Raw genomic sequence first — 20,192 nt, forward strand, 5'->3', positions numbered from 1 at the left:
ACGATCACAATCAACCACTATCTCCCCTTAATGCTTAGCAAAATGTCATTCATTACTGTTTTAAGACATTATGATCAATCATCAAAAAATTTATTTCTATGAAAAATGATACAAGCTCATTCTAGAAAACTCAATATAGAAAAATACAAAGAAAAGAAAATCAACCTAAGTTCCAGCATTCAAACGTTAACGTCAGTATTTTGCTAAAGAGCTGAACCTATGGTATGTCTATAAATACACAGACATAGCAATGCAGCTTTCGTTGTTTACTCACTCACTGTTTTCCTGTTTCCATAGCACTAACCATAGCACATGTGTCTTCATTTCAAATGGCACCATGGTACGCCACCGCATGGACACACTACATAACAATGAGATCCTGTTGTCTCCACTTCTTCGATATAAAAGCAATACGAAAAAAGAAGCTATGACGGGGACTGATAAACATGCCATCTTTATGGCTTTTCATGTAACAAATCCCCTCAGGATAAGTGGCTCAAAGTACATCAAACTTCAAGGCCAGTCCAAAATACCCAGGGAGACCATTTCAAAAGAACAAAAGAGAAGCACCGTCCCCTTGAGGAGACAACTGCATTCACAGCCGTTGAGAGCAGGGGTCAGGTTACTGATCTCTCTTGCAAATCAGTAGGTACTTTCTTTAAAAAGATACCTGAATGAGTAGGGAGACTGCTGGGCACCAGAGGACAAAGGTACCCTGTGTCAAAGGAGGGTCACCAAGAGGGAAAGATCTCCCGTGCTTTCACTGAAAGTAACATGGTCAAGCAAGGCCGTGACCCATCCTGACGGCTGGCAGATTGAGGAGCTGAGAGGCTCTATCCATGGTTCCACAGTAACGCCTGAGGAGACTTAACTGACCTTGATAGACAGCAAGAGGTTCATACTGATTGACACAGGTCTCACTTTAACTTGGTCTTAAACACCCAGCAGAAAAGAATAACCAAAAGAGGTATAAAACAATGCCATAGTAATAAAGCTAGATATTAAAAGGGGCTCCAGTCACTGACCCCTTCTGGCAGTTTCCAGCTCTACCAGTAGCTGACCATGATTATGGATCACTAGAAAACAATCTATGGTAAAATCTGTAAGAGCTCAGCTAGAGTTTTATATTTTGTAGTGAAATTTGTTCTTCAAATTGTCTCTTCTTACAGTTGAAACTAGAGAGACTTATGACAAAATATCAGACTTATAGATAACCTCTTATCAATAAAAGAATCTAAGAGCCGGCAGGTTACAATCACTACTTCAGTTTCTAAGTGTGGCCTTCTCCCCACCCTGCCCTTCCATTCCAGGGTGCTCATGCGTAGATTATGCGTGCTCTAATTTCTTAAGTTTTGTTTATTCTTGCCTAGAGGCTGCCAAGCTCCAAGCAATCACACAAATGGGACCAATGACCCATGTGCTAGACTTCTTTTATTGAGATCCACCAGATCGACCTTGTAAACAGCTCATGATGGCTAAACTATACAATACGACTTCTATGTTGGATTTTGAAGTCTCCTGGACCTTCTCCTTATCCTCTTTGTGGGAGGCTATTGCTAGTTCCTCCCAGGGGCGACCCTTCTTGGCCATATTCATAGCAATCCTGCTGACCTTGTAATTTGGCCCCTGTATTCTTAACTGTTTCTTTGGCTATTCCAGACTCAAAGCTGTACGGCTACCACGATGACAATCCCTGGCACCTATGGAGGGCCTTTAGACAGACCCTCTGTAGAGTAATTAACTGCTGATGACAAATATGACCCTCTTCAGCTGGAAGCAGCCAGGACAGTCCTCGCCCTGTGCCCCCACACACCAGTTAGGGGTCCTTCTTCAGAGGGGGGAATACTGAAGACAGGTAAGTTAATTAGGTATCCTGTAGGCAGTCAGACAGGGCCATTCCAGGAGGAGCCAACACCGAGGACAATTAAGACACATTCACTGAAGGCCAGCACTGTAGAAGGAGAGAAACTACCCCACCCACGTAGGATGAACACCAGTGACTGACATTCTAAACAGGTATCAGTCACCTGGGTGGGGGGCCCAGGTCCTAACCCAGCCTCTCCAGGAAATATCCCTGACCCCCACCCCTACTGAAAATCCTTGTACGCTTCCTAGTGACTCGCTCCCCCATTTGACCCCCATTTAATCAATATCACCTGGGTGACTGTACTTGTAATCCTATTGGTTGGTCATGGTTTTGTCCCCTCATGCCCACCTTGTAAATTTCCATGGGTCTTTAGTTTTGCCCCACTTTGTACCCACCTCACCACATGGCTTTGCTGTATAAAACATATTTGAACCGTGGGGCTCATGGGCAACCCACTTTCCAGTCCCCCTTCTGTCTCTCTTAGGCAGAAGCTTTCTTTCTCTCAATAAATTTTTCCTACTCTTGAAAAAAAAATAAAAATAAAAAGATACCTGTATGAACAGTTCCAGTCTCCTGAACAGCTGGCTGAGACAAGATCTGCCTCAGTTTATCCTGGTGGGAAAGCAGTGCCCGCCCTGCTTTCAGTATATACAGCTTCAACTGCTGGCTCCGCAGTAGATGCAAGTCTACTTGTCCTAAGGAATGAAAGAACTCAGTAAGAACCACACAGCCTCCTTGGACTCCTCCTCACCAGCTGTGCTACCTCTGAGTGGAGAGCTAAGCCACGTCCTGCTCTGGAAACGGACCTGGGTAGACATCTTCCACTCCCTGGCCTTCCCCCTGCCCTGCTCTCCAAGCACCTACTTCAACAAGCTGCAGTGAGGATTAGAACCAGGTTACAGCTACGATTAGCAGGGTCAACTGCTCCTCAAATGGCTACAATTTCAACTAGATGACTATATTACTAACAGAATACTTTCATGCTTTCTGGTAAGATTTCCTCGGAGAAACTTTCATCAGATTCAGCCAGCCTTTTAACTGATGAAGCCTCTCTGATCTGGCGATGTGCAGTCAGGCATGGCCAGCTGAGAGCAGACCAAGGGAGCCACAGAATGTGCAGGCCTGAGCGAGGTGAGGCAGAGATCTCAGAGACAGCAGGGGAACGCAGGGTGAGGGAGCAGTCGGGGCCCTGGGCCTGAGCCTGACCAACAGGTGGGCAGGCAGGTTTGTTCAGCATGACCGAAAAGGGAGGTTACTGGAGAAGGTGGACCGAATTCTGGACATGCTACAATCACATGCATGGGCCCTGCAGTCAGGTCTGCAAACTGAAGATACAGTGTTGTGGGTTGTTATAAAAATGGTGCACCAGCAGGAAGAGGTTAGGGGAGGAAACTCCAATGAGCAGAATGAGTCAGAAGTTATGGTAAAACCACAAGGATGTCCAGAGTGTAAAGAATAAACAGGGAAGCCAGGGATTTAGCTCAGTGGTGCCGCCGCCTGCCTCGCAGGTGCACGGTCCTGAGTTCGATCCCAGGCACCAAAAAAAAAAACCATTGAAAAAAGAATACTGAGGTGCAAGGAAAAGGAAAATCATAGGAGCAGTATTCTAGACCCAAAGGAAGAAGAGTTTAAGTAAGAACAGACACAGTCTCATTTCTCCCACTGTGCACACAAGGGAAGGCAGAACGGATATGAAGGTCCCACAGAGCCGGCACTGAACAGGCAGTGCATGACCAAGCCACAGATCAGGCTCTGGAGAGTAAACACAGAGCAAGGAACAGACACCTGCTCAGCACAAACACTGGCCCTGAGGAAAGGGGTGAGTGACGAGGCCCTTGAGACTGGCTCCGGACACAGAGTCAAAGGCTGACACCACACACAGGACACGGTCCAACTCAGCCAACACACCGTGAGCCCACGGGACCCAGGATCTCAGCAGGAAGCACACACCATCCAGGCAGTGCTAGGCTAAGGCTGCAGCTCTCCCACCAAGAAGCACCACACACTGACCTGCAAAGGCCTGCTTAGGTGATTTCTTGATCTTGTGCTTTTCCAGTTTGCTTCCAGCAAGGTTCACCAACTGAGCCCAGACAGACAGCATGGGCTCTGTGAAGGGCAGGTTGGTCACACTGAAAGCCATTGCAGGGAGCTAGAGAAGGCACAGAAACCGTCAGGTGTGGCCAGGAGATCAACAAGTGAAAGCGTCCGAGTCTTACCTCAGAAACATCACAATGACCTAGTCATTTCAACCTGAGAGCAAATTTTACAACACCATACTAATACAAGATAAAGGCATATCTATAAAAATGTGATCTATATCACCCTTTCCTTTACTACTGGGGCACCGATAATTATGATAATTACATCAGCATGGCAGTTTCTGTCTTCTTAGGTATGCTCTATACATTTCAAATACTCTGTAACATATATTCCTATAATAATAATTTTAAAAAATGGAAACAAAGCTTTTGTACAGAGGGAGGGGAGGGGGCTGGGGGAGCGGGGTAAAATAAAATAAAATTTTTTTTAAAAAAGAAGAGCTTTAGGGCTGGAGATTTAGCTCAGTGGTTCTGCTGCCTGCCTCGCAAGTGCAAGGGCCCAAGTTCAATCCCTGGTACCAAAAAAAACAAAAAGTTTGGAACAAAAAAAGAGCTTTACTTAGCCAAATACAGCTACTTAGAGAGATCTGAGATTTGCCAATTTATACAGGAAAGGATAAATAATTACATACTTTCTTCCCTCTAAGTTTCTACAGCAAAAAGTCCTTTCCATGGTGATCAAAGACGATTCTTTTGTTTTCCTTCTTAAAATTTACTGTTTGTTCATTTGGAGGTTGTAACTTTTTCTGTATGCTTTTCCTTTTTAAAAAAGAATAATATAGGGCTGGGGATTTAGTTCAGTGGTTCCGCCCCCTGCCTGGTAAGCACAAGGTCCCAAGTTCGATCCCCGGTAACAAAAAAAAAAAATGAATTTTTATAAATTCAATGTGCCTGAATAAAATTGCAGTCATTTTTCCTTTAAAAAGCAAAAATTAAAAAAAAAATAAGCCAAAACAGTATTTTATATAAAGATACAGTGAAACCACCTCTGGGTCACGTCAAAATAATGTAAATTGCTCACTTTCCCTGTGCGCTCCTAACTCACAGCAGCTGCTAAGAAAGTCTTGTCACCAACATGGTTAATTAGCAAGCATTATCTACGTGAAAAAGACTATTCCTTATGAGAATCATTTTAAGGTTTTTAAACTGAGTTCTTAATAGAACATGAATTTAATAAATTCATTTAAACATAATTAAAAGTGGCTTATAGAGCACTGATGTCCTGGGGCTAAAAGGCGACAGGTGAGCCACTGCTCTGCCTTCCCTGTGAGACCGGGAGCACAGCCCGCACAGGCAGGAAGGGGCCTGTGCTCCTGAAGGCGACACAGAGCCCAGCTCCGCAGGGTCTCACGTGAGAAGGCAGCTCTGGCAGCAAGTGGTACTGCTCAGTTCACCTACTGGTCTCAGCTGATTCAACGGGCAAACACGGCACATCCGCAGGTCAGAGAACTGCACAGTGATCCTGCCCCTCGGGGTGATGCGGGTCACGGTGCCCTCTCCAAACTCATCGTGCACGACCTGACCTCCAAGGCGCAGGCGGCCATCGATGCCCCCGATCACCGCCAGGACTGCCATGAGGCCCCCCACTTCAGGGTTCTCGGGCACGGGAGAGTAGTCCTCCAACTGGGCCTGGTGTGGACGGCAAACGGCAAGCTTAACAAGGGACGTCCAGAGCCTCCCTCCCACAAATTAATTCACAACGCAACGCAATTTTTGCTATTTCTTTGGGAGATGAAGTCTCACTGTGTTGCCCACACCGACCCTGGACTCCCAGGCCCATTAGCTAGGATGACGGAGATGTGCAAGCATGGCAGGCTTCTGAACTAATTTTCATATTAATTTCTTCAATAATTATTTCCATTAAAATATTGTGCATATGTCTTTAAATAAAATACACAGTGTTTAGATAGATAATTTAAAAGTAAAATTCACATGCCACAAATATTAACCGAGCTTGGGGCTAGGGATGTAGCTCAGTGGCACTGTGCCTGCCTCGCAAGCGCAAGGTCCTGAGTTCAGTCCCCGGCACAGGAGGGGAGAGGGACCAAGATTGCTGAGTGCGGTGATGCACACCTGCAATCCCAGCACCCTGGGAGACTGAGGCAGGAGGATTCCAAGTTGGAGCCCAAACTGGGCAACTTAGCAACTTAAGTGAGACCATCTCAAAATTTCAAAAAAGGTCTGGGGACATAGCTCAGTGCAAGGGCAAAGGCCCTGGGTTCAATCCCCAGTACCACCACCACCACCAAAACAAGAATGACCAAGTTCATCTGAAACCGTGGAACGTACCCCTTCCGACAGCTTTCCCACAGAGCTGTGGGAAATGGAACGGAGCTGGGAGTTGATGTACTTGTTGATAAGCCCATTCCACTGGGTCAGAGAGTGCAGGGTGCGCAGCAGCGCCACCACCTCCTCGGCCAGCGTGCTGCTGTGTGTGGCAGTCAGAGAGGCCTGCGGGCGGGCCCTCCGCCTCCGCAGCGTGGACTCTGAGGACAAGCAGAGAGAAGTCACATGCACACTGTCCTGCACCGGGAGCCACAGGGAGAGGAAAGCCACCCACCTCTGAGCAATGGGATATCAGAAGAGCAAGTAGTGAGCAAGCTGCCCAAGAAGCCAAACAGCTTCTCCACAAGGCACTTCATGTCCCTCGCCCTCTCCGTCTTGTCCCACGATGGAAGGACTGCTTGCAGTAAGTGCACAGCTAAAATCTGGTCAGAGAATTAAGCGACATGCTTTAACAAAAGTCACTATCTGATAGATTATGGGTTTACAGATTTTTCTTTTTACTTCTAGTGCTATAACACAATTAATCATGTGAAACTAATACTTATTTAATCAATTAATGATAAGGATCATCATTTTTAAAACTACATTATAAATGCATACATTTAATTTAAAAACAGTTCTTTTAACTTAATTCTTCTGAAAACTATTACACTACCACTCTGGTGAGGCAGAAGAGAATATATGTAGAATTTAATCCCTTAGCAGAAAGGCAAGTGGACTGGTTGGTAACTTATACAGCTACAAGCAATCAAGACCTTCAACTGCTTCTCTGCAGAAGAGCCACTTCATGTTACTTCTGCTGTTTCCTGCCCTCGCTACCGAAGAAGGCCCCATGTGAGCCCCGGGAGCACTCCTGTGCAGGGGCGGAGCGGGCCGGGCTTGCCTGGCAGCACGTTACCTGTCTCTGCAGTGATGTGGCAGTGGAGGGCGTGTGCCCTTCCACGACCTTCATGAGCAGCCCGATCCACCGCGGGGAGCTGAGGGCCCCGCACACCTGCGGGGTGAGAGCAATGCTCCGCACAAAGCCCAGCGTGCACCAGCTCCGGTGCTGCCCCCTGCACACCAGCCTGCTAGGAGAAGCTGCCGGGAAAAGACACACATGGTTGGCACCAAGCCTCTAAAAACAGTACTGTGAGCACAATCCTTATTTTTAATTGACACTAAGCTACTTCACAAATTTATCACAGTGGGGCATATGCAGTGCGCAAGGAGTGGGAGATGGCTTTTAGGCTACCTCAAGAAACAATTCACAGCATCTCTAAGCCTTTAAAGTACACGTAGTAACTCGAAACTACATCAGTGCCTCTCATTTACTTATGGTCTCTAGGAAATAACAAAATGACCTAAATTCTAATAGCATTAATTGGTGACATGCACCTACTTTAGTTTTTAAATCTCACGTGTTTTAAATATCCCCGTGATCTCAGTATGTTTAGTCTGCACTGTGAATTCCCAGGGCAAGTTTGAGAAGTCTGCACTAACTCAGCAGGTGTGAGGGTTTGGTCAGGTTTACACAGTGATGCTGCAGGAACAGGACCACATCGGACCTGGCTCACTAATGTCCACTCAGGCTGCGTGCCCTTTCCACTCCTCCCCACGCTGCGAGGTGTGCCCCCAAGTAGAGCTGCCCCAGGGCCCTGCCACACGGGAGCAGCCTGCCTTCCCCACTGCCCAGCCAGCTTCACGCTCCAGGCTCTCCTCCAGCACAAGACACACACACACACACACACACACACACACACACTGACACTCCCTCGGCACACTCACCCAGACCAACTCACATGGTTACCAACACACACTCAGGGCCCTCACATTCCCTCTCTCCCAGTCACACATAGCCACCAAAAGCTCACACATACTTACACAACTATTCAGACGAACTCACACCCACTGTCACACGCATCTATCTACACTCAAACCCCCCATAAGAGGTCACTTTCTCACTTCATTCTCACAACTGTACTACCACAGCCTCCTCCTTGTTCAGTGACACACTCAAAATGCTGACATCCTCTCACACACTTTCACACTGGAGCAGACATTAATCACTTATGTTTTCACAATGACACACTCATATTCACAAGAACACTCTCACCTATATACACGATATACCCCAACATACGCTCATTCCTTCATGCTTGGCCTCACATCCACACACTCAGCAGTACACCTTCACTCGCTCCTGCATACTCAAATCTCATACCCTCTCTCTCTCAAACAACTGTCACATACTCATAATCACACAACTGCCACACCACCATAGGCCTGGAGTACCCACACACACTGTAATCTAACACGTGGACCGACATAGCCTCTTACGCACACCCAGATGCAGATGCAGATGCAGGTATGGACACTCACATACACCCACTCACATACATGTACTCACATGTATACCCACATAATTGCTGACAGACTCAAACATTCTACTTCCTACTCCAAACTCTCACCCACCAATCATCAACATTCTCTCACACTCATAACACACTGACATCTAAGCACACACCACTCCCATGCATTAACACACATGTTCACACAACCATACTTTGAAACACATATGCTCACACTTACAGATGCTCACTTTCCACCAGATACACCCAACCACTCTCTCACACACACTTTCAGATACACACACACGCACCCCATTTCTCCAATTCATACCCCACATACTTACATGGGAAAGCACTCACATACTTAACAGATTAAAATGTGTACCTCCCAAAACTGACATTCATTCTGAACCTTAAAGGGTACGACCATATTTGGATCTCCAGGTATAATTAAGAATTGAGATGACATCATGCTGGAGTAGAATGAACCAAAAATCCAGCAAATGATTTCTCTAAGACAGGAAAGGACACAGACAGACCCAGAGGAGGAGGCCATGTGAAGACAGAAGCGGAGACTGCAGTGAAGCAGCCATCGCCAAAGAAGCCTGGGGCCACCAGAAGCTCCGGGGAAGACCCTGCCCTGTAGCCTATGAGAAGAGCGCAGCCCTGCTGGCAACTTGCCTTGAGACTTACGGCGTCCAGAATTCTGAGAATAAATGTGTTATCTGAACCCAGTGTTACAGACGGAACAGTCCCTGCAAAGTCCCTATGGTGAAGCACTGGCCCTTATACTGTAGGAAGGTGACCTTGCTTGGAAACAGGGTTACTGCAGCTGTAATCAGCTTGGATGAGGTTAACTGGCATTCTTAATAAATGGAAACGTGAGCTGGGCACAGTGGCGCACGCCTGCACTCCCAGCACTCTGCAAGACTGAGGCAGGAGGGTCCCAAGTTCATGCCCAGCCTGAGCAACTTAGTGAGTTAGCAAGACCCTTCTCAAAATTTAAAATAATAATACATTTTGCAAAGTCTTTTCTGAAGGGCTCAGGATGTAGTGTAGTCCAAAGGCCGAGTTCAATCCACAGTACTGCCAAAAAACAAGTGAATCTAAACAGAGTAGACATCCCGTGAGCATGAAATCAGAGATCAGAGAGAGGCACTGCAGGCCGAGGAATGCCAAAGGTCACCAGCAAGCCACCAAACACTAGCAGAGAGCCCTAGGGCCACAGGGAACCAGCCCTGCTGAGATTCCCTGCTGTGTCTGCCACCTGCCTCACAGGACTGTGACAGCAGCCACAGCAACCAAATGCAGGCGCTCACACGCACATCCACCTTGCCCACATACACACGAACTTGACAACTTCACAGCCCCCTGCTAGTGACACTCTGGGCCCACAATGATTCATTCATACATGTCTTGTCCGTTGTTCCGCTTTCCACTAACATTCGCAGCAGTCCACACAGAGTCTTGGTGGCCTCGCTCTGCATGATCTCAGCGTGAACTCCCACGGAGAGACACAGAGTCTGCAGCAAGTTAACAGTGCTAGTCAGCATCATTGCCGTGGGGTGAATGTTCTTCTCAATTTGTTCGGCTTCTGAAAAAGACAATTAAAATAAGAAACTCTACACCCAAATAAAATTGGAAGGTGGTTCTGCACATAATTTAAGGGATTTAATATCACATTCTTTTATTTTTAAAGACTTTTTATCAGTAGTTTTAGGTTCACAGCAAAATCAGGTGGAATGCACAGATTCTGCATCCTTCTTTTTCACTTTGGAAAGGGAAGGTCTTAAGTATAAAAGACAGATCTAAGGAGGCACTAAACGTCTGCCCTGACCATTTCCATTTTAAGACAGCAGAGCTCCCTGTGTGGTGCAGAGAGGTCCAAAGCCCCTGACGCCAGTGGCCCTCCCAAGGAGGCGGCATTGCAAGCACACACCGCTGCGCCCAGCTGCCCTGGCCATTGCTCTTCCCAACTGGCTCAAAGAAAATGAGACTTCGAAAATACAATTTTTAAAAAAACAACCTAACCAAAAAAAAAAAACAAAACAACCTAACCCCATACCTCAGAAGCCCAGGAACGATTCCAAGGCTTTGTTTCTTTAGGACAACTCACAACTGGCCGTGGTGTGGCACACTTGTAACCCAGCACTCTGGGAAGCAGAGACCAGAAGGGTCACAAGTTCAAGCCCAGCCTGGGCAACTTAATGATAGTCTGGAGCTGTAGTTCAATGTGAAGTATTGGGGTTCAATCCCCAATACGGAGACAAGACAAGGAAGGCAATTTATGAGATGCCAGGCTGATTTGAGGAGCCGGCCCTGATGTGGCCAGAGGAAAGCACCTACAACTGTGGGGCAGGGCGACCAGCCCCTTCCATGTCCAATGAAACTGTCTGTGGAGCAAGGGGCCACCTTTTTGTGACATGGCCACCCCTGCCCAAGCACCAACTCCTCAGCAAGGACAGCTCCCAGGCAGAGCCGGGCCGTCTTCCCCTGGTGAGCAGGCAGAGGAGGGGACAGTCCTGCTCTGAAACACGTACAGGTCAGATGCACTGAGACGGCAGCCGGACCACACTGCTGGGGACCACGTGCTTCACTAATGGGCCCTGGGGCTCCCGCCCTCCATGCCACTGCCCTCCCCTGAACGACCCTGCAGGTTTCATCTGCTTGGTTACAGCAGTCTCTGAAGCCTGGTGGCACTCAGGATACCGGACACAGAGCCCTGCGAGGTAGCTCTGGCCTCTCGGGTGCACTCACTGCAGCGAGCAGTGTGAAGCTTCATCCATACGTTCACTTCACCGTGGGGTCTTTCACACACATCTAAAACATGCCGTGAAGCCCTCTTCCCACAACCTGGGCTTTCCTTAGAGCAGATCAAACTTTCTGAGTCCACCTCCCAATTCTCCCCTCTGTGTTCTGGCGGGGCAGGGCGGGGCAGGGCGGGGGGGGGGGGGGTTGTGATAAAGTGCTAACTCCACATTATTCGAGGTGTTCTGAAGAGAGAGATGAAGGAGGGCACACAGGTCCCCGCTCTGCAGACTCCAAACCTGGTAGAGAAGGAGGCAGAGGGCCCCAACAAAGCCTGGGGCCATGCTGAACCCACCCTGCCATGACTGGCCCCGTCAGACAGGGGCTCAGCACAAACCGCACAAGCCCTCGCATCGAGGCCACGTCTGTCTTCCCATTCTGCTCCCAAGGCAGAGGTGGAGGCTGAGGAGTAAATTCAGAAGTTAGCTCTGTGGGGCTGAAGGTTCCCTGGCTGCTGTGTGCACCTGCCCTGGAATCGGCTGCGGCAGTGGCCGGAACTGCGGGCGGGCCAGCAATTACACCCACACCCAAGGCACCGCCTGCAGATGACATCTGCCGGAGGAAAATCAGTCAGCCTTAAACCACTCACCAGACTGCCCTGAACTGGACGCCTTCACTCACCAGAGTCATCGTCTGTGTCCGAGTCTTCTGCCAAAGGCTGTGCCGATGCCGGCAGCTCTGCCAGCTTGAGGTCATACTTTCCTTCTTTCCCCATCCTGTATGAGTTGGTGCTGCCCGTGTCCCACTGGACCCTGATCCACCCATCTTCTCCCAGCTCACCGATCACACGGCCTAGGCCTGGGGGAGGCCCATCCTGCAAAAGCCAAAATAAAGACCAGTGAAGGGGGACTGAGTCCTGCCCCCGCCCACCATGACCCATCCGACAGAGACCTGCACACAGACACTGCCACGGGGAAGGGGCTACATCACCACACACAGACTTCAGTCGCAGATGGCCCCAACTTATGTGCAAATTGTAACTCTGATCATTTCAAGTTCAATGCCCTGAAATAACACGCTTATACTCCTTTCCCCTGGAAATAAGGGGAGGAAGCATCCTCTCAATCAGGGCACTCTCTGAGCAAAGGCAGAGACAGGTCCCGGCAGACTTTTACTTGACCCCTTCAATCCTGGGGGCTACGCAAGAGTGAAAACCTGAAACAAGTCCCAGTACCTCCACATTCTCTCTCTCACGTTTCCCTCATGCCTCAGAAGACACTCCAGCTCCCGTTTCAAGGGCAGAACGCAGTGTACATGATGCTGCTACCTGTCCTCACACACTCTCACTCCTCTAATCACTGCGACAAAGCAAGGTGAACACTGCCTGGACTGATCTAGCACCCCAGTAAGTGCTGCCTGTTTGCAGGCAACTGACAGATATGCGAGCAAGGCACTCTGAGGGGAGTGGTGGCCACCCACTCGCCAGGACACCCCACAGGGCACTCTGTGGCACATGGCCATTGGCTCGCAGAGGCAGCACCTGGGCTTCCTGCCTCACAGCTCTCCCAGTGCCAGTTCAGAGATCGCCTCCTGTTCACTCTCACTCTGGGTCCAGCTTCACATCACACTGAGCCACCGGCCACTCCTCAACTTGACTCTGTGTGAGGTCCCCTGTAGTAGGCTTTGCTTCTCATCAGCTGCTCATGAATCTATCACTTAATCATCTATCAATCTCACAGATCCTGAATTACAGTAGCTAACAATTCCAATTTTCCCTAATATCATATAAATCAAGATGTGCAGGAGATGGCCAGCGTGTGGCTGAAGTAGTAAATTAAATCCCTGAGTACCTGATCACCCCATTTCCAATCCACCCCTCTCATGACCCTGGTTCCAATCTTCATCATGGCAGCCAGCTCTGGCCCTGAAACAGGCAGCTGTACAGGGGCCGTTTCCTTCCTTGTTTCCTCCAAAACTGTAGCAGAGGCTCCTTGGGCAGAAGCATTAGTATCTTCCTCCATATTGTCACTGCTAGGACCTGTCAGAGCACCAAAAACAACAGCTGAGCCAGTGAGTGGCCACAGTGCCCTTTGTTTAATACACAAAAACCAGGAAGTACTTTTTTTTTATCAATACATATGACAGATACTGTAGAAAATTTATTGATTATATCTAAGATTTTAGAAAGGCAATGGAAAGGACAAAATATATAAATACATTCAGAAGATAAAAGATACAAAAATGCCCAGAAAAGTTACTCTACTTCTAGGAGTTATAACTCTCAAATGAACAAGTCGATTTTAAGTGAGAAAAATACCCATCACATGTTTTATAACAGCAAATCAAAGATAACCACCTAAACGTGTAACCACGGAAAGTTAACAAGCTTTGAATTATTATTTTGCATAGAGAGCAGCAGTCCCGAGACACGGTCTGTCCACCTGTGGAGAGCGGCCCTGGCTGGGGTCTGGGAACCCGGCTCCAGGAAGGCTCTTTTCACCCCCCAGGTGGTGCACACAGCCCCGTGCTGAAGTGTTGGCACAGTGTGGTCCAGACTGAAACCTGGTTTCCTCTGAGGGCTCAAACTGCAGTGTGCCAGCAGGGCATGGCTTGTGCTTAGCCCCAAGAGAACCCCGGCATCAAGTCTCTGGTGAGCTTCCCCTAATAGCTCTTCTCGTGGGTCATCGCACCTCAAAGCTGGGGGAGCTCGAAGTGCACCCTGTGGGACTGCACTGGAGAGGACTCCGGCAGCTCGAGCCTGGTCTCTTCTGGACTTTACTGGGTGCTGTTCCCTTAATAAACTTAGCCCTTAGTGTAACTACATGCTGTCTGCGAGCCTTCCTGGCAGATTATCAAACCTGGGGGTGGCCTCACAGAGGCAGCAGGGGAAAGACCCTAAACAAACACGGCAAAACCACTGTGTAGTAACTGAAGAAGGAAGAGCAAGGCAGGACAAATATTTGGTGCCTGGGTGGCTGCAGAGTTATTTACAGCATCAATGGAACTGAGTTGCTGTCCGCTAAAAGTAAAATTTTATTAATGGCTTAGAAATAGTAAATTCCTAACCAAAGAGACAGTCTGCTAGATCCCCTGGCTACTTCTGGCCTCAGTGGCTAAACTAAGGGGAACAAAACAAAGTCCTCTGCACTCTTTTTTGTTATTCTTCTTGTTTGTTCATTTGCTCCTCCAGGTAAGAAGAAAAAAAGAGCAGACAGTTCCCAGTAGGCTTCAGTAGGCCAAAAATGTAAAAAGTTTGTTTTCTCTTCAAGAAAGACTAAAAAAAGGTTAATCAATTCCCAGAGCTAGAGCAAAACTTCAGGAAAGAAACATCCTTTTCTTCACCTCGGTGGCTGCCTTGACCTAGGCCGCCAGGAGGGCACAGGGGTTGCAGTCCAGACAGACCCTCACAGCTGGACCCCTACCCCTGGAAATGGTGACTACATCTATAACAAGAAAAAGGACGAATTTTTTTCAAGATAGTTTATCACATATACACATAAAGTTAGCACAAAATGTCATAGGCTTGTAATCTCTGAATGATAGGTCATTCTGATAAGAGAAAGTTGAAAATATAGACTTGTCTTCAGGAAAGACAATGCAGCCTGTGAGCTAGCTGACATTCAACTCCTAAGTACTGTTAACAGACTACAAGTCACTAACTTGTTATCAAATTATAACAAATTAATGATTTGTGCTGTGACTTTTACTTACAGGAGCCTCTGCAAAAAAGACAACACAAAGAGAGGCAATTTCTAGAAAACACACTTTTGTCATTTTTTAAAGTAATTCTTAGTTACTAATGAGGCCTTAAGAAACCAGATGTGTGACTATTTTTTCGGGTACCAGGGGTCAAACTCAGATCCTTGTGCTTGCCAGGCAGGCACAGTGCCAGTGAGCTCCATCCCCAGCCCAGATGTACGGCTCTTAAAGGCTGACTGTGCTCCGGCCTAATGCAGTTTTGAGTGGGTCAATGTGGATTCTACAATTCTTAAAAAGTTTGAGAAAACTTTGTTTTTTCAGTGGGACATGGACCACTGGATTTGCAATATCTCTGGTTTCCATCCAAAAAAACAACACTGTAAGTAAGCCAATGAGATCTAACAAAGACATAAAACACTCCACTCAAAAGACCAGAATAAGCATTCTTCTCAAATATACACAGAACATTCTCCAAAACAGACCACGTTAGATCACAAACAAGACTTAACTATAATAGAAAAAAAACCATAAAAGTTACTTTGTCCAACCAAAATGAAATGATTAGAAATTAATAACAAAAGGAAAACTGGAAAATTCACAAGTACACAGAAATTAAACCAAACATAATAAAACTAACAGAGGGTCAAAAAGAAAAGGGATATTAGAAAATAATTTGATATGTGTAAAAACATATCTCAAAACTTATGTAATCCAGCAAAAGAAGTGCCATACATTTATGCACTAAAAAAGAAACTCTAAGTCAATAGCTCTACAGCTACACAAAGCGGCATAAAAACAGTAAACCCAAAGCTAGCAGAAAGAAGGAAAAAGTGAAGATTAGATCAAAGATAAATGAAATACAGAAGAGAAAAACAATAAAGCAAGAAAATCAACAGCTGGGTTGTTTGGGTTTTTTTTGGTACCGGGGATTGAACTCGGGTCCTTGCGCTTGCGCAGCAGGCGGCAAAACCACTGAGCTAAATCCCCGGCCCAACAGCTGGTTTTTAAAAACAAAATTGACAAATGGATATAGATTAAGAAAAAAAAGACAAGATATAAATAACTAACAGAATTCTAAGTAGGAAAATTACTATCATTGTAAAAATAAAAAGGGTTATAAAAGAATACTATGAATGGCAACAAATGAGATTACCTAAATGAAATAGATAAAACCTTAGAAACACACAAATTACCTGAACAAGAAATAGAAAAACTGAATATACCTGTAACGAGATTGAATCACTAATCAAAAAGCTCTCAGAAGAAAGGCTCAGGACCACGTGACTTAACAGGTGAATTTAAAGAACTAATGGCAAACGGCAAACCTTTATAAAAAAAAGATAATTAGGAACGCCTAATTAATTGTGAGGCCCCTGTTGCTCTGATAACCATAAAAATGTAAGTTAATATGTATTATCCAGGTGGCAATATTCCTCAAAGCCTCAGCAAAATCCCAAAGGCCTTTGTTGCAGATATGGAAAACCAGTCCTGACATTCATACAAAACAGAAGGGACCCAAAATGGCTAAAATAATACTGAGAAAGAAAAACCAAAGTTGGAAGACTTACATTTCTCAATTTCAAAACTTACAACAAAGCTACAATGTTCAAAACAATGTGGTACTAGCACAATGATAAGAAACATAAGACAAAATGAAACTGAGTCCAGAAATAAACCGTTTCAATGGACAACACAGTTTTCACAGGAATATCACAACTTTGGGGGAAAGAACAGTCTTTTCAGCAAATGGTGCTGAAACAACTGGATAACAAAGAGGAAAACATTGGACTCTTACCTCACAATGTGTAAAGTGTATTTATCTAAAAATAGACCAAAGATCTAAATAGAAGAAAATCATAAAACTTAACAGAAGGAATCAGAGGGGATGATCTTCATCCACCTTAGACTTGGTAATGGTTTCCTGACTATGACGCCAAAAGCACAATTAACAAAAGAAAAAGATAAATTGAATTTCATCAAAACTAAAAACTTCTGGGCCGGGGATTTAGCACAGTGGTTCTGCCGCCTGCCTCACAAGCACAAGGTCCCAAGTTCAATCCCCGGTACCAAAAAAAAAAAAAAAAACTAAAACCTTCTGCATCAAAAGAAAATACAACAGGGGCTGGGGATTTAGCTCAGTGCTTCTGCGGCCTGCAAGGTCCCGAGTTCGATCACTGGTACCAAACCCCTCCCCCCCAAAAAAGAAAATACAACCCATGAAACAGGGGGAAATATCTTCAATTAGTACAACTGCTAAAAGTCTACTACAGATACCAAAGCTCTAACACACAGGATACTTTAGAAGAGTTTGAGGACTTTTCTTTCAGTGTTCGGTATATTTACATGATACATTTACTGGTACTTCTAAAACTGAACAACAAAAAGACAACAAACAACCCAATTCAAAACTGGGCAAATGAGGGCGGGGGATGCAGCTCAGTGGCACCGCACCTGCCTGGCAAGTGCCTGGTCCTGAGTTTGATCCTCGGTACCACAAAAAACCCCACAAAATATGGGCAAATGAGTATTTCAAAAAAGAAGATAGGAAAATGGACATGTACATGTAAAAAGTTTCAATGTCATTTATCAGTGAAATGAAAATTAAAAACCACAACATACTACTTTACATCCACTAGATGGTCTTAATCTAAAAATCAGTAAATGAGAAGCCAGAACTCCTGTCCAAAGATGATGAGACTGCAAATGACACAGCACTGACTTGGAGTCTGGTAATTTCTCAGCAAGTTAAACATAGTATGCATTATCACACAATGACCCTGCAATTCTCCTCCCAGGTATATAATCAAAAACACTAGAAACAAAAATAATTTTTTGTGTACAAATGTCCCTAGCAGTTGAAAGATAACAAGCAATCCAGATGTCCACCAACAGAAAAGCAAAAGGCTACAGCCTTCAAGCAATGCAACATTTTTCCCCCGTAAAAAGAAGTACCAAGATGTGGTGAAAGGCAGACATGAAAGGCCACAACCTGTGACTCGATAAGATTCTATATGAAATTTCCAGAAAATGCAAATCCATACACAGAAAAGGCAGATTTGCAGTTGACAGAGACCAGGGTAAGGAAATCAAGAATGACTGTTAAATGGGCACAGAAAGAAAAAAATGGGTACAGAGTTTGTGATGAAAAGGTTTTAGAACTAGAGAGTGGTGATGGTTGCATGAAACTGTAAATACACTTACTAATACCACTGAATCATAAATTAAAAACAGTTTAAAAGGTAGCTTTTATGTTATTTGTATTTTATCATCATAAAAACTTCTTTTTTGGAAAGACAGAAATCAAAGCAAAATCACGAGATTTCCACAGAAGCCCCAAAGCCAGTGTAACCTACCAATCAGCCGCAGTGCGGTCTGCGTGAGGGCCAGCATGCCAGAGTTGAGCAGCAGGTCCAGGTTGTTGGCGCCATGCTGCACAGTGAGCATGCTGAGCATCACCAGGAGGAAGCGAGCTTGCGGAATCGTCCCCAGGCTTGGTCCTGACGAGTTCTCATTGGTAATAGTTTGCAGGGGAACAGGCTGAATACCTAACAAGCATTGGCATCCACTTAATTTTTACATTTCTTATTCAAGGAAATAAGAATATACTTGATACAGAAAGCACTAAAGTTTTGGATTTTGTTCTTGTTTGGTTTTTAACCTCTATTTCTCAGCAGGTTTCCACAGGCTATGGACGTAGGGTAGCTCTGTCTTCTCTCCCATGGTCTTGCCACCTGCACATCACACAGAGCTATCTTCCTGGTCTTGAGGGCCTCCTTTCACGTCCAGTCTAAGTTACATTTCATTTTTCTACCACAAAAGCAACGCTAGAATTTCTCTGTAGATGCTCCAATTATCCAGGAAATAAGTTGAGTTTTTGTTTGTTTGTCTGTCTGTTTGCAGTACTGGGAATTAAGGTCAGAGCTGAGCTACATCCCCATTCCTTTTTTTTAAATTTTGAGATAGGGGTACCTAAATTGCCCAGGCTGGGCTGGAATTTGCAATCCTCTTGCCTCCGCCTCCCAAGGTGCTAGGGTTTACAAGCATGCATCTCAATAACTCTTTTTTTTTTTTTAATTTTTTTTTTTAATTTTGAGACAAGGTCTCACTAAGCTGCCCAGGCTGGGCTCCAACTAGTGATCCTCCTGCCTCAGCCTCCCAGAGTGCTGGGAGTACAGGTGTGCGCCACCACACCAGGCTGGAACTAAGTGTTAATATAGGGCACGTGCACCTTAGAGTATATGGTTAAGTGATACACATAAAAATGTGAAGTTTTATATTAGAGTAGTTCAAGATTGAGTCATCTGCCAATTTTTGAAAGTTCTGCTTAGAATAAGAAAAAGCTAAAAGCAGTTTAGATTATTAACATAACTTACAAAGTTCTCAAAGGCAAAAATTGGCATTTGCAAGATTCTACAACACATAGTTAAGGCCAAACTATGAAACAATGCTGATGCACTGGAACATCTTTTTTTTTCTTTTGTACCAGGGATTGAACTTGGGACCTTGTGCTTCCGAGCCAGGTAGCAGAACCACTGAACTAAATCCCCAGCCTGGAACATCTTTTTGAACATCAGGTTTTTTTTTAACTTACCAAGCTCTTTAAATTTGGCATTTGCATCCATCAAGACATTTCGAATATTGTGAACAGCCCAAGCATACAGCTTTCCAAAAGTTACTTCTAGCAGCATCCGATTAAAAGGTGGGATCAAATCAACATCCTTCAAACAATCAGTAAGAGGTGCCCTTTCAAACAAAGACAAAGACCTTTACTTAGGACACTGGCAGACTTTTCTTGTTCTTTTGAGATAAGGTCTCACTATACTAGGCTGCCCAGGCAGGTCTCTAACTCCTGGGCACAAGCGGTTCCCCGACTTCAGCTTCCCAGGCAGCTGTCTACAGGGGCACACCAACACATCCAGCTGTCAGACTTAACTTTAATAGCACAATGTCATGTTCCACAGATTCCCATCATTATGAAAAACACATTTTAAAATTTTACCCTGTATCGATGCCCTCAGGAATAAGTCTTTGCCATCCACAAAACATAGCATACTGCACAGACGGAAGTAAGAAGTTTTTGGCTGCCAGTTTTAAAATTGTATCTATCCCTTCCAGGCGAACCTCTGCTCTCTCCAGCTGAAAAACATCAATGCATACAACTCA

At 45.6% G+C, this 20,192-nt stretch overlaps 1 protein-coding gene across 4 annotated transcripts in view; it reads right to left on the bottom strand.

Moving 5' to 3' along the window:
* The window catches only part of Herc2 (HECT and RLD domain containing E3 ubiquitin protein ligase 2), a 184,582-nt gene that overhangs the window by 86,852 nt on the left and 77,538 nt on the right, over nt 1-20,192 (bottom strand). For 3 of the 4 annotated variants that reach the window (XM_004872187.4, XM_004872188.4, XM_004872186.4), the window contains exons 33-44: nt 20,029-20,165; nt 19,621-19,772; nt 18,383-18,574; nt 13,181-13,368; nt 12,012-12,204; nt 9,994-10,176; nt 7,151-7,332; nt 6,527-6,674; nt 6,256-6,452; nt 5,365-5,595; nt 3,878-4,016; nt 2,419-2,562 (exon numbers count right to left, since the gene is read on the bottom strand). In XM_004872187.4, coding sequence (XP_004872244.2) covers nt 2,419-2,562; nt 3,878-4,016; nt 5,365-5,595; nt 6,256-6,452; nt 6,527-6,674; nt 7,151-7,332; nt 9,994-10,176; nt 12,012-12,204; nt 13,181-13,368; nt 18,383-18,574; nt 19,621-19,772; nt 20,029-20,165 — 2,086 coding nt within the window. The remainder of the gene's footprint in view (nt 1-2,418; nt 2,563-3,877; nt 4,017-5,364; nt 5,596-6,255; nt 6,453-6,526; nt 6,675-7,150; nt 7,333-9,993; nt 10,177-12,011; nt 12,205-13,180; nt 13,369-18,382; nt 18,575-19,620; nt 19,773-20,028; nt 20,166-20,192) is intronic. The other variant, XM_087210102.1, reaches the window with a different exon arrangement.

This window comes from Heterocephalus glaber, unplaced genomic scaffold (genome assembly GCF_053883595.1).
Source record: "Heterocephalus glaber isolate CG9 unplaced genomic scaffold, H.glaber_assembly_v1.0 deba00001111, whole genome shotgun sequence".
In the NCBI taxonomy this organism is placed as follows: Eukaryota; Metazoa; Chordata; class Mammalia; order Rodentia; family Bathyergidae; genus Heterocephalus; species Heterocephalus glaber.